At 39.9% G+C, this 14,962-nt stretch overlaps 1 protein-coding gene across 1 annotated transcript in view; it reads left to right on the top strand.

Moving 5' to 3' along the window:
- Positions 1-956: 956 nt before the first annotated feature.
- Positions 957-14,962, top strand: part of RAPGEF4 (Rap guanine nucleotide exchange factor (GEF) 4) — a gene marked incomplete at its 5' end in the record, with an annotated part of 37,313 nt that continues 23,307 nt past the window's right edge. Inside the window, 8 exons of the mRNA XM_010154736.1 lie at positions 957-1,078; positions 4,322-4,410; positions 6,189-6,267; positions 10,518-10,668; positions 12,025-12,113; positions 12,578-12,608; positions 12,842-12,920; positions 14,689-14,835. Coding sequence (XP_010153038.1) covers positions 957-1,078; positions 4,322-4,410; positions 6,189-6,267; positions 10,518-10,668; positions 12,025-12,113; positions 12,578-12,608; positions 12,842-12,920; positions 14,689-14,835 — 787 coding nt within the window. The remainder of the gene's footprint in view (positions 1,079-4,321; positions 4,411-6,188; positions 6,268-10,517; positions 10,669-12,024; positions 12,114-12,577; positions 12,609-12,841; positions 12,921-14,688; positions 14,836-14,962) is intronic.

The following is a 14,962-nucleotide window of genomic DNA, read 5'->3' as shown; positions in this document are numbered from 1 at the left end:
CCTGGCTGAACCCAGCACACCCAGATAGGTCAGTGACAGATACCTTCAACTCAACAGATTCAAGGTAGGATCAAGTGGCAAATTAAATAAGCTACAGGTAAATACACAGATGTCTTTATCAGAAAGCTAGAAAGATATTCACAGACTGATTTTAGAGTTTTTTACGTTAGGGCAAATGAGTTCCAAAGTCCAGCTGTAATTATGTAAATGCAGGCTGGGTTTTGATCATTCATAGTATAGGAAATCAAAACCAGTATCATCCTGTATTCAAATGTATACGTGCCCAGTATTGCAGCAATAAAACCATCCAGACAGAGTACTGTGCTAGAAAAATGACAGAAGAATGTGTTTACTCTTCAAAAGGCGACGAGGATCCCATTGGCAGTAAGGTTGGGTTGGCCATGGAGACTCCCAACTGATTTAGCTTTGGTCGATACTTCAAAGAAGATCAAAGTCTATGGTCTTACTGATTTTCATCTGTGTTGTTTGAATGCACATGATAGTTAATTCTTTTTTTTTTCTTTTTCTACTATGATCTGGTACTATAAAATGAAAAGTTTACTGACAGTTTACTGAGCTAAGAATTACCAATTTTAAGTGCCGTTTTCTTTCTTTTAAAAAATAATTTGGATTATAGATAATAATATTGATGTCTAAGCGGCGATAGAGATTACATTACATATGGAATGTTGTGGGTGGACAGACTTGTTTGTTTGGCAAACTTCTTTTCCTTTGCCATAGCCGGAGATTTTGCACATGGTTCTTGCTCTAGTCCCTCCACAATTCTCATCCTCTTCCCCCAGTGCCAGTGCTTCCCTCTTGATTCTGCCTGTGAGAAAAGCAGAAGAAAGCTAGATAAATACAAGGGAAAAGAACCAACCCAAGAATCTTTTGTGTTTGAAAGAGTAACTAATCAGCCAAATTGGGTGCGATTACTTTATTACAAGTAATTTATCTTGCAGGATGTGGAAGCAAATACAGTAAGACTCAAAGAACATGACCAAGATGTCTTGGTGTTGGAGAAGATCCCAGCTGGAAGCAGGGTTTCTAATCAAGGAAATTCACAGCCTCAGCACAAGTATGTTTTCATTCAACAGTGCAAATGTCAGACAATGATTAACCTTTTCATATGGTATTATTATCCAAACAATAGCATATTCCCCCTTTCTGTGGAAGAATGCAGTGCATATAAAGTTTTCTTTTTTTAATCATCTGCTGACCACATGCCCCATACTGGATAATATATCCATTTTCAGCAGCACACCAGTTCTATGTCTTTACACAATAATTCTCTAAAGATCTCACTGTAAATACTTATCTCATGTAATAGCTTCTAAATAGACTGCACATGGAGAATGCTGAAACCCTATTAAGCTGAGCTACTGTGTAAAAGACGTGAGGAAAATACATTGTTTTATTGTTAAGTACAGATATTTTCATTTTGGATTTTGAGCTCTGGATTCTAATAAGAGTTTGCTAGGTACAATTTATGTACAAAATGAAGATCTCATGCAATGAAAGTTGCACAGCTTATCTTACAGAATAGCTTTGCACTGCAATAACAATATTCATTATATTTTCTTTACTTCCTTACTGAAAGAGAAAAAGTACAATTCTGCTTGGATACTACTGAGATAAGAGTAGAGTGAGGCTATTATCATTCCAAACGTTGGTAAAACCCCTAAAGGCTTTGTAAATGTGTTATTTGCAAATGTATGCTCAATTTTGTTCAGAAGTGCTCCAACAACTCCATAATATAAGCACTGCAAAGTTCTGAATCCTTTACCCTGAACCGTACTTTCTCCCAAAGGAAGAGCTAATTTACTATGAGATATTTTAGGTACAGTTTTTATCTGATCTGGGATTTCATATGCCTATTTTATCTGCCTAACTGCTTTGTAAGGATCTGTGCAGGATTGAATAAACCATTCCTTGTATTTTATATACACATTTCACATATTTCAGAAACTGCCATTTCATCTTTCACTTGATCTATTAGAAAAACAAACTATGCTACCAGGGAAACATGCAGTCTTACAACACATTTTTCTTTGTCTAGGTGAGGGAAACTCGAGTGCAGCCAGTGGATTTGTATCAGCAGCTGCCATGCACAGCAACTTGGTCATAGATTTAGATCCATTTTCTTGGGTCTGATATATTTTTCATGCTTTCAAAAGTGAAAGCCTTATTTAAATGTGTTTCAAACACAACCTTGATTGCAAACTCTTTGCATCAGCATTATTTGTGTTATTGAACATTTTCTTGTTCAGAACGTGATAAAAATAGCTAGAGACATTTATGGTCCTTGTCTAGGTTAGGCCATATTTTAGAGCTTACATTCCAGGAATATTTTCAGGTAAAGCTCAGAATTTCATTTCTGTAAATATACCTTTTGGCTACTGTCAAGGTGCCAGCAAGGGAACTTTCACATACAACAATGACAAATAGATGTAAGCTGCACGGGAGAGGAAACTACCTTGAAAGTTCACTTTCAAGGCTGCTTTTCAGTAGTCAGATTACTTTGTTAGTAGTGTGGTGGCAGTGTCTTTTTGTTTAAAATCTTTCAAAGTGAGTTCACTGGTTTGAAGATGACATTCCTTTTGTTTCTTTTGTTAGTAAGTAGAGTAAGTGGCTACATTTATGCTTGAGAGTCCAAATCCAAGGTACTGATGTATTCTGATTTCCAGAATGTGTTACTGGAATATGTTAGTTGAGTGTTCAGTACTTGAAAATCACTGTGCCCTAAAGAGAATCTTAACAGGGACCTCTTCTTAAAGTCTTGCTGGTTTGCACTTAATTGGCTAGCTTACACCTCTGCTATCTCTTCAGCTGAGCTGCCCTTTGGGCCTTGCTCCCTAAGCAGGTACGTAGCATTTGCACTAGAGAAATGTTCTGCATCCCGGAGGTGTTCCCCAAGTCAACCAAGAACCTCATTTTCCTCATCTTCGTCTTGGGGGAAACTTCACTTTGGGAGCAGATCCTCTCAGTTGCGGTTTGGATTCTGCTGCCCCCTCAGTAGAGGAGCTGGCATAGCTCCTACATAGGCATAGTTCCCCGAGCCATGCTTTCAGGCAGTGACAGTTTCGCTTCCAAGGACTAGCTGTGAAGTTCTCACTCCCAAGATCTCACTCTTTATGGGTGATCACACTCATAGAGGATGAATTCAGCAGCCCGGCAAGTCACTTCACTGTTCATTTTCACTTTCATATTCAGAGTACAGCAACCTGTGAATTCTCTGCTTCACTCACTTAGATACTTGGTTAGTATCTCTGCGAGAATGTGCACTGGCTTAACAAGTGTTTGTGTTCTTGGGACATCAATACAGTTCTTCCAAAGGGGTTGGCAGGTAAAAGAACTGTGACGGTCAGCGCTCAAAGTGAGGAGGAGCTCCCAGGAGCTCAGCTCCACCACTTATTTCTCAGCAGGAGCAGAGTATCTTCACTTCTCGGGGTTTTTTCTTTCTTTTTTTTTTCCTTTTTTTTTTTTTAAGTTTCATACTTTATCAGTTGGATTCCAAAAAAAAAAAAAAAAAAGAATAAAAGATGCAAAGATTGAAAGAATGAAGGGAAAGATAAAAAATAAATCTGATCTGCAAGGAAAGGGAAAAAAGACGACAGGATAAGATTAGCAATGCCTGTGATATTCTGCTGGTACTTAAAATCTTGCCGGTGTTTTTGCGTGAAGCAGAAAAACCTGACTATTGCACTAGTTCTCTCACCTCCCTAAATTTTCTCCAGGAAATGGTACAATCCTAAGTTTATCCACTTGAAAAACTTACTTTAGCTATCTAAGGCATTGCAGAGATTTGAAGATAGAGCATGCTATTTCATTATCTGTCCCCCGTCTTCTCAGACCAACCCCTGTCGGGGATGGTGAAGGAAATTGTTTCTTGCTCTGACACCAATACATACCAGTTCTGTTTCATGCTCATGCTAAGTCTGTAAGACCCTCTAATGACTGCAAATTGCTGCCATTACTGAGATATTTATTCTCAGGCGCGAAGCATTTCTGATTGCACTTCCCCAGGCTTGCACCAGTGCAGCTCTGCTGATTGCGGGTATACTGGAGTACTTGAGCAAGGAGGGGGCTGTCTGTCATCTCACACTCCCGGGGTAGGGTGGAAGGAGTTACTGCTCCCATTCTACAGCAGGGAAGCCAGCAACGACTGTGAGTGGTTTTGTCCTAAGCCGCACAGAAATTCTGGCCAGAGGAGGTATTGTACTCAGGCACTCGTCAGTCCTGGTCTTCTCACTGGTACACAACTGTTTCTTGATTCGCTGTTTTTCCTATGAGACACTAACTGCCTCTTTCCTTCCCTCAGGTATATTGTGATGTCAGGAACCCCAGAGAAAATTTTAGAGCACTTTCTAGAAACTATGCGCCCTGAACCAACTTTAAATGAAGCCACAGGTATCTACATGACAAAGGCTTTGTTATTAATACTGCATGAGATGGTCTTGCTGTGGAAGCACCACGATGTGATACTTTGAAAAGCAGCTACTGATAGAGAACTATCCACTTCTCAGAAACAACCCCAAGAAAACCTAGGAAATCCAGAATTAAAGATACCAATCCCTTCCTTCTTGCCTGCTCTGTTGTGTTTGTACTTTTGGTTCAGAGCAGAACAGCAGTTTCTCCAAGGTGCCAGACCATGGCCATGACTTTAATTAGGCTGCAAGGCCAGGAGAGAGCTTGCATTGCCACCTGATGATGGTACTCATACTTCTTCTTCTGGATGTCACGTAATACTGTGAACTAGCTTGATACCTCCAGCCACTGCGTTGTGCTGGTATAAGTATTCCTGATTTTTCATTCCATATCACACTTACAGTATGGCAATTTAAATTACTTGCTTGTGATACTTGCCCATGGGCAGGGAAGGAAGAATTGTTACTCAGAAGTCAGCACACCATGGGCCAAGTCCCAAGAACGCAGGTTGCTGCAGCTGCACTTACTAGGCTGCTTTTCATTAGTGTAAAGACAACAGAGAATTTACACCTAGGGATATAGATATTTGCTGACTTATTATTAGTAAGTATTTTAATTTTTAAAAAGAGTCAAGCATAAAAAATTCCTTCTAATTATGATAAAGTAATGCAGAGACTTTTATATTAAGGTACATAATACTGCTTTAGCAAGTTCTCTTTACATTGCAGATGTCTAAGAAATATATATTCAGAGGTGTTCTTAAATCCAGTTAATCTGTTGCTGACCTCATAATATCGGAGAAACCTGTATAGTTGTCCATACGTGGTGGAAGAATTGAAAGATTACAGAAATCCTTTTCCAGTGTGCGGTTTAAGCACTTTTTTAAGAATAAAAATGATCCTTTTCATAGATGCCTGTTTATCAGGATTACAAGCAGAACGCTGTTCTTAAGCCTGCAAGTATATAATCAAAGTTTACTCTTCATAGTATGCATGTATCATACATGTTTTGAAACGGAATTGTTTTTTAAATCTTTTAAAACTTTTCCACAAAACATCCAATGCCAAGATTATACCTATATCATAATGGGACACTGAATGTCACAATTCACTGACAAAGCCGTTTTTAGGATATAGAAGCTCAGAGTGCTGGAAAATCAAAATTTCCATGTATGCATTCCTTTAATTTATGAACAGTTAAAATCCACTTTGCTGTGGATCAGAGAAAAAGTCTCGCCCTTCCGGAGGTGAGTTTTGTCAGCTGAGAGAGGTTTTCGTATGTGAATTACAGTGGAAGCGATGATGTAGTATTACATTACATGGTTATCTCACCATATTTTTTTCTAACATTCCTTACTTACAGGGTTTTTAAATGTTTCTCTTAACATCCAAAGTTGCATTGTAGAAATGATATCCCAGGGCATGGCAATTATTGTTTCTCAGTGATTCCATATAAGACTTGGGTAGTTTAAAAGTAAAATAAAGTTTATTCTCACTGCCCAACTTACTCTGGCCTCTGCAGCTTGTTAACACAAGTGCAATAAAATTCATGCAGACAGGAGTAAAAGCTCAATATTTCCTATTTTGTTTTTGTTCATACCCTGTTTTAATATTTAGCGCCTACAAATAAAGTGCAAAAAGACCCCTTTATTATCTGCAGAGGGCTAATAGGGTATTTTAGTTGAAAGAAGACTCATCCTTGTGATTCCCAAGCTGTTTGCAGGGGCTTCATTGACTGTTTCCTTTCTTCTCTTTTCACAGATTCTGTTTTAAATGATTTTATTATGATGCACTGTGTTTTTATGCCAAATAGTCAGCTCTGCCCAGCCTTGATGGCACAATATCCTTTTGTAAGGGAGAAGTTTCATCCTTTTAACAGCTATCACTGTCGGCAATGAGACTGCAGCTTTTCTCTCTCAAGAAGTACACCCCGTTTCATGGAGGCTGTGACTCGTGGGTAGGTTCTCGGTGTCTGACTGACAGCTGTCCATAGTTCAACAAGTCTGAAATGGATAGTGTGTGCCCACAATGAGGTACTGTCCCGGAGCGTGAACACTGTTCTCTTTCCTCTGCTTATTTGTATTCCAAGGGAAAGAAATGTAGTGTCCCTCCACCACTTAAGTGAAATTACATAAAAGTTTGGATTATCCTTCCTGTATCCTTTCTTTCTTGTTTTTTTTGCTGAACTACAGTATGTGGATTCTAACGAACATCGTTGTCTTTTGCTGATTTCAATGGTCCACTTTACAGATTACAAGCTCCAAACTGCTGCAAGCAAAAGGGTGCCTTAACTAGTAGAATACTAAGTAGTTCCTAGGTACTGTCATAATAATTATGAACAATAATAATAGTCTGTAGCAAATGTTAACAAACTGCAAGAAACTTCAGTGTGAATACCTAGGAGATGGAAGCTTACAGTGACAGCTGGAGCTGATACTCATACTGTCTGCGTGTTTTACAGAAGGATTCTGGGAAATGTCCATCAACCAGTTACTGGCAGGTCGTTTAGTCTGGGGAACTGCTGGGCACTGAGAGTTTTCCTTGTGCAGAGTGACTTGAAGCCATCAAGTGACTGGGAGCATTAAATAAACATATAATGTTTTCTGCTTTATAGAATTCTGACAGGGCTATAATAACTTCAATTCCCTATTTATTTTTTTTAGAATCAGATTGTTGTGAAAGTGTGCTTTCCTTGAAGCTCAGCAGGGCGAGTGACATCTGGGAAAGCTAACACCCTGAACCACAAAATAGAGCATCGTGTCCTTGTCTGGCAAGCTTGAGAATCCATTTGTGTTACTCCTAGCAAGGACAGTAATTGTTTTGAAAACCTTTGGACCCATAAAACTGGTCTGCAGAAAATTGTTCGTACACCTGAAACAAACACATTTTCCAAAACCAGATAGTTTGGGATATCAGAAGTATTATGAAATGCTGTTGCTGACAGCTTTGCGAGGGGGAGAAAAGGGCAGCACTTTTTATGTTTGGGGTTTTTTTTCTGATTTATCTCGCTCATATTATTCAATCAGTCCATTTGAGACTCAGGCCTGTCTATCCTCAGTTATAATAGTATACCTCTGATATCCAATAACTGGGAAAATCAGAGGCATAAGCAAAACGCACCTCATTGTTTCTAGGAGAAAAGCTTTTCTGAAGATCAAAGTGATAGTGTCACTTATGTATACGTATTCACTCATGATGAAATCTCTTCTGGAGAGGAGGCTAAGTCCGTGGTCTGAAGTGGGTCATGGCAGGCATCATGCTAATTCTTTTCAGAGAAGAGGAGGAGGGCTGGAAGTAACTGGTATCCCGCTGCTTTAGTGTCAGCTTTTCCTGGAGCTGAATTATTGTTTATTTGGTTCATTCTGAATATGGAAAATCAAACTGTTCTCTGTTAATTGTATCACTGAAATTTATTGTTAGAGTTGAAAGGTTGCTAACAAAGCATCTTTTTTGAGCAAAATCACTCCACTAAAATGTTTGCCGGTGCTGTGAGACTAAGGAGAGATTAGTTATGCTCAGTGAGGAAATTAAAACATGAAAAAGAAGAAAGGTGATTCCGTCAGAGAAGCTGCTTTTGCTCCAGCTCCCAATTTGCAATCAATACATGTCTATGTTCCTACACCCACTTAAGATACTACTTTAGCTGGCAGCAGGCAAGTGTGAGTAGAGCTAGACCACTGCATATTTTCAAGCATAGCACAGGGTATAGATTATTTGGGTTTTCACTTCTTCCACAGCAGCGTTTTGCCATCTCTAAGTTCTTTAAACCTGAAAGGAATGGACGGGTGCACTGTTTTGGCTAAGTAACATTACTGCTTGCTGTGGATTCAGTGTTTATACTGTGCCATCCCTTGGCACAACACTCTTTTTTAGTCATTAAAGTATATGGATCCTGCAATATTAAAAAAAAAATCACATACTTCTTTTTTATAAGGAAGTAAAGGAAGGGCATGCTCTGCCCTGGATCAGGACATCAGTCCTGTGTGTTGGACCAAGGCGCCTCTTTCCCACTCTTCTTCACAGAAATGGACGTGGGTAAATTATCAGAGCTACAGCTTGTCAGAGTGGGGCAGGACAAAGCCCAGAAGAAAACCTGAAACAGAGTAGCACCTCCAAAAGCACACTGGGGATAGTGGTGGTGTGCGAGCGTGTGAGCTGGTGTGCGTCTTTAAGGGACCACTGTCTGAATACTTTTGAAGTATAGAGTCCTCTTTTTCTCTCTGTAGATGGTAGTCCTTTAGCATGTTTCCGTATGAATATTTAGTGAACCTCCTCTACCATCGTGCCAGCAAAACAGTTTGCATTCTACTGTAGGAATGGGTGCTGATTTTGCACAGCTCCTGATATGGTTAAGTGTTCCCATGCAGGGAAGAACAGACTTCAGAATTGCTTCCATTTCCCAGCATACGCTAGACATAATTAGAAATATATAAATTGAACTCTAACCATGTTGGTGTTGATAAATATTTTGCAATTATCTGACACTTGTTGCAAATACACATGATTTTTTACTTCTCATTGCAGTCTGCAGTGAAGCTGCATCCTGTAGGTTCTGTAAAAATGGGAGAACCCTTCATTGACTTTCCCTGTGATAATGTTAATAAAAGAGCAATTAATATAAATGAACAATAAAAATACAGAAAAATTACCAGTGCCTGTGGTGAGTCAGTTAATATTCAAGTAAAAATACATTAAATAATTACAGGGTTTGAAAGGCAAAAATGGCATGAGAAAAATGACTCGGGAGAATATTAAACCTGCTCCCTGAGACATGAGAGCACATAGCTTACAATGTGTTATTTACTTCTTATGACCCCTTGAGTTACTTACTCCCATAAAGGTACTGACATGTTTGGTTCTCTAGTAATTTTGAACTTTTCTGAATGATATCAAAATGCAAATTTGTACAAATTTGTCAGTCAAATGAGCACCCCAGTAACCACAGTAGCATGTCAAATCTCTGCAGGGGTTTTGGGCAGGAGGATCATTTGGAAAGTGTGCATTAATAGATACTTTTTCCCATTATATTTTATCAGGATTTTTTAGAGAAATGTTTCCAAATGAGAAGCTTAAAATAAATACCTTGGGTAAATTTGATTTCTAATTACCATTTTAATTTTCTAATTGATATTTTAAATCTTTTGTTAGAGCAACTGAAAGTGCACCTTGAAAGGATGCTGGGCTTCACTGTGAGTGAGTCTCAGTATTTTAATATTAAGCATTACTGTATAATAGGGAATAGCATTATTCATGACAATCCAGAATTGGATTACCATGTTGGTATCAGGGAAGAAAAGTTGAAGATGTAAATGCACCCATTCTGTGCTTCCTTCACATTCAGTCATCAGTGTATTGGAACACGGTTCAAATATGGATTGTTAACCTCCGGTATGGGAGAAGTAGGCACACAAATGGTAATATCCTGTTTCTGCTGGGGATTCTTCCTCATTTTTGCATAGGTTAAGCATAGGCTGAAATTATCTCAGTTTATTGTCCATTATGCCTTTACTTTTTTTTGGGGGGGAGGGGGTTGGTTTTTTTTTTTTCCTTTCAGTAAATGTTACTTTTGGCCTTTTTGCTATTTGCATATTTTTATACTGTTGACTGTCATAGAATCACAGAATCATAGAATGGTTTGGGTTGGAAAGGACCTTAAAGATCATCTAGTTCCAACCCCCCTGCCATGGGCAGGGACACCTTCCACTAGACCAGGTTGCTCAAAGCCTCATCCACCCTGGCCTTGAACGCTTCCAGGGATGGGGCATCCACAGCTTCTCTGGGCAACCTGTTCCAGTGCCTCACCACCTTCTCCGTGAAGAACTTCTTCCTGATACCTAATCTGAACCTCCCCACTTACAATTTAAACCCATCTAGAGAACCTGTCTGGAGAATTCGCTGTCTCTTTACTTTTTAGTATGAACGTGGAAGGTTTGCAAGTCTTTATGCTAGTGACAGACAGAAATCAAGAGTATATATTGGAAAGTTATGTTTGAACACCCTGAAAATGGTTTGTTGGAAGTCAGTTGTTTGTGAATTCATGCTGGTTTTGATATTTTCAATCACTGGGCATTTTCCTTGACACCGTGGCACCTATCATGCCCAGCCTTCCCAGGGTACAGAGCAGGAGAAAATGGATTATGCCCTCAACAATAAGAGGCGAGTCATTCGACTGGTTCTGCAGTGGGCTGCTTTATATGGAGATTTACTACAGGAAGATGAAGCAGCAATGGCCTTTTTGGAGGTATAAAGGAATTGTTGTATCATTGTATTGAAAAGTACTTACTAAGCAAGATAAGCTGAAAGCGCCTGTTCCCGCTCTGTCGAATTCTGTTATCAACTGAAGAGAAGTAGGTCATTTCAGAGTGCAAACTCATAACTCTTTTCTTGGGTTTAGCTGCAGACAGTATATGCACTGCAACAGTGCTTGAACCATTGTCAACCTAGGGACCTCTGAAAATACCTGCCAGCGTGGCAGACCCCTTTCCAAGCACCGTGTGGGTAGGTTGCTTTATGGCAATAGATGAATTGGCTGTTTTTTGTATTTTATGTGAATGGTTCAGAGGCCCTACAGGTTGAACTGGGAGCTGTTTATGCCTGCCTGAGGTGTGCCAGCAAGGAACTGGAGGGTTCTCACTCTACAGAACCAAAAATCCTTTCCATTTGAATGAAAGCTGTACTGTAGCTATTGGCATTTAAGATTTTGGTCTTCAGAACCCGTCTGATCTCTTAAAATCATGTAATTCCTCAGACACGTATTGTGAGGTCTTTGTGGTAGGTGCCATATCCTTGTATTTCTGAGATAAGACGCACTGCTAATGTCATGTTTAGTTGTTTTGGTTTCTGTTCTTATTATTGTTAATAATAATACCTAGTTATGTATTGTGTTTATGGAACAGAATCTCACCTGTTACCAGCAGAATGGAAGTTCTTGCCCTGAGGATCTTAAACTGAATCTAAGATAAGAGTTGGCAGAGGGCAATAGAGAGGGGCCTTACGTATGACAGACACACAGCAACCACACATGGGAAAGCTTTTCATAATAGTCTTTGGAGACAGACACAATGTCTTTGATGAGTCCAGAATTTAAAGAACAGTTACTCGTTGCAAGCACATAGGTCCTTCTGTGGGTCAGTTTTATGTAGGGGTAGCAGGAAGAGGTTTGAGTAGTGATTAAAAGAGGGAAATATTGTAGCAGACTGGCGTAGCTGAGAGTCCACAACTCCGTAGCAAATGAGCCACTGTTGTAGTCCACAACAGCAGTGGGTAAAAAAAAACCTTGTCATGCCAGATTATTTGTGAATTTTCCAGCCTTTATCCTTGGTAATCTGAAAATGCAGGTTTTGCAGAAGCAGTCAATGGTTACAGTGAGCTGAGGAGCCTCGTCAGGCTTCCCTTCTGCATGCATAACTCTTGCTTTAAATCAGCTGGAGATAAACAAGCAGAAGTAATAGAGGGTTGGGCCCAGCATGTGTTCCTCTATGCAGATTATCATTCTTTATAATCATTAAGCTATCAGATGTCATCTCATAATCCTCTATCCTGAGTACTGCTCATTTACCCCTATAGTTATTTAAAGACTATTCTGTATCATTTACAGGAATTTTATGTATCTGTATCGGATGATACCAGAATGATTGCAGCGCTAAAGGAGCAACTTCCAGAGCTGGAGAAAATTGTAAAGCAACTGTAAGCACAGTTTTTGCTTCTTTCCTCCCCCTGCCCTTTTTCTCAGTAAATAGATGAAGGAAATTTATTGCTTATATTTATTAACAATCCATTCTATGGATTGCACTCAGTCATACAGCACTGAACGTTTGCATGCAAGCTTGTTTGGATGAATGGCTGTAGCCCTCTCTTTCCACATCATTCTTGCAAACACCAAACTGTCATTATAAGGTTGACAGAAGGAATAGGAAATTATGTGCACACCATTGAAACGAAACTGGATGCTTATTTCATGCTTACATGGACTTGGTATAGTACTTTCCCTGCCTTGGTCATAGATTAACTATGGTATCATCTAGTCTTGTCATATGGGCAAACATGAGTGTGTTGATACTGTAGTTTGACAAGTGCTCCATGTCCTGTCGGTGATTTTGTACACAGTATCTTCTGGGTAATATTTAATTCCGTGCTTTACCTTCTTATAGTTCTGAAGAACCTAAAGCGCCCCAAAAGAAGGTAAGATAATTTATTTGTCCATTTTCTAAAGTAAAAGCTGTAGCACAGCAAATTCATAAGCATATTCTCTAATAATGGATCTATTAAGGCAACACTTTGAGAAATAGCTTATAAGATTGTCAAATTTTGCATTGCTACTCTTTTTCCTGCCACTGATAAGAGACCTGTTGTACTTCATTACTGCTCCATAATGTTTGTTTTCATTAACGTGAATGCTGATGGTTCATTTTCAGCAAAAAGTTCTTCTGCAGCTGTTCAACACCGGTGATGACAGAGCACAGAAACGCCAGCCTATCAGGGGCAGCGACGAAGGTGAGTTCCTTCTCTGCAAAGTTTTCTCGAGCCACTGAGACTGGCAGTAAATTTGTGTGTCTCAAAAATACAGTCTAAAACCAAACAAAAGTACCTACCTACAGTTTGAAGCCTGGCCTGAAGCAAACTATTTGCTTTTGCTAGCCCACCTTTCTCCGTCATGGATTTGAAGTACTCCTGCTCTTTTCTCTTAGTTACTTGTGCTCTCAAACACTGTGCTTCCTCAGAGGAAGATGTAAAAACCTTTCAAATAGGGAATGAACAAAACAGGTAAGAACCAGTACAGACAGTGCCCGTGCAAGCAATGGCAGCGCAGTCCTGAAGGTCGTGTTTGACCCTCTGTATCCCCTCTGTAGTTTGAGCTAACATGTACAGCTGTTCCTTTGCGAGACAGGAGTGGAGCAGATAATCATGCCATGGATCTCTGCCCTGTGGCACACGGCCCAGCAAACCAAATCTGCTGGTTTGCCCTGTTGCTGTTGTTTGATTCTCTGACAAGATTACGGTAAAATTTACAGCAGTGTATCAGAATATCATTGTAGTTGTACACATTGTCCTTCAGGCAGGTTTAAACTCTGCTTTGTGAACAAAATCCTGAGCACTGCTGATGAGATCTGTTCATTATAAACAAAGATACACACCCCTTAAAATTCACAAATCTGAGGATTTCTTTGCAGCTTCTAGGGCCAGTCTTTCAGTGGTTGTTTTGGTGCATCTTCGTCACAGAAAACAGCTTCTGCCTCAAGGCATTTGGTATTAAAGGATAGCTGTTGCTGGTGAATAGCAGTAAAAATCAGGGAACAAAATGCAAGGTCATGAAGTTGAGAAACCTGGTGGCATAAATCAAAGCAACGGAAGAGCTGTTTCCAAATCTAGAAGTAACTGCGTACGAACAACAGACATCCTGCCAGGCATGCAGCTTCTGCTGTCCCTGCACTGTTTCTTCTAGGTCTACAAGGAGCGAGACAGCTGCTGCGGCCATGGAAGTACTGCTTCTTGTGTCAGTGTGGACAGGCAGTAACTGCCCCTTATGTACGGCTGCATCTTCTCATTCGTAGGGTGGGCAGCACGCTGAACACTGAAAATCCATGGACAGCCAAACCGCAGCAGCTGCTTGGCTTGGCTTGACAGCTGAGCTGAAGGAGTATTTTGCTAACTTCTTCTGTCTTAAATTCCTGTCATTTTGGGCTGCCTTGCTTTCTGCGGGCTAATGTACTATCATATTGATTTCTAGGCAGCCAGAGGCCTGGGTTCGTGTATCCCTCTGTGAGCCAATTTGTACTGTACACTCAAGTACATTCTTACTGTTAGGGTATTTTTCTTTATCATCTACAGCATTCTCGATTCAGCAATTATACACTTGCTTGTAATAAAAAACAGGCTGCAACACAGTTTGATTTAAGTTCTGATTGTAACCAAAACTATTTTCAAGTCTATTTTGTAAATATGAAAATTATTTTCCTGTAATTAAGGGACTTTGCAGCCAGATTTCCTGACTTTTGAAAAAAAGTGTTGATCTGAAACATTATAATGTCTGGAACATAACAAAGTGCCGTATTAAATTGGCATCCATAAATAATGTAGCAACATTGAAATGCTAGTACTTCATGGTTTACTGGAAGCTCTGGGAAATGGGAGATTTCTGCACTAGAAATTGCAGGACACCTGAGGAAAGGGGAGCTATCAAAACCTTAGTGATTTATTGTTGCTTAAGTGAGTCTCTGGGGTTGTTACACGTGGCATACACAGTGCAATCTTTTTTCTTTAGTTCTGTTTAAGGTGTACTGCATCGACCAAACCTATACCACCATCCGGGTGCCAGTGTCCTCCTCTGTGAAGGAAGTGATCAGCGCAGTAGCAGATAAACTGGGCTCTGGAGAAGGCCTCATCATAGTAAAGATGAGTTCAGGAGGAGGTACTGTATTTGCGTCATCCGAAGCACTTCTCATTTACAGCGAAGCAGAATGTTGGGAGGGGTTGAAAGACTGATTCAGTCAAGGCTTTTATATCCGTGTGCAAGTTCAGCTGGTGACACAGGCTCT

The sequence above is a fragment of the Eurypyga helias genome, unplaced genomic scaffold (assembly GCF_000690775.1).
Source record: "Eurypyga helias isolate BGI_N326 unplaced genomic scaffold, ASM69077v1 scaffold5087, whole genome shotgun sequence".
NCBI lineage: Eukaryota > Metazoa > Chordata > Aves > Eurypygiformes > Eurypygidae > Eurypyga > Eurypyga helias.
This window is presented reverse-complemented; position numbering and strand designations above follow the sequence as displayed.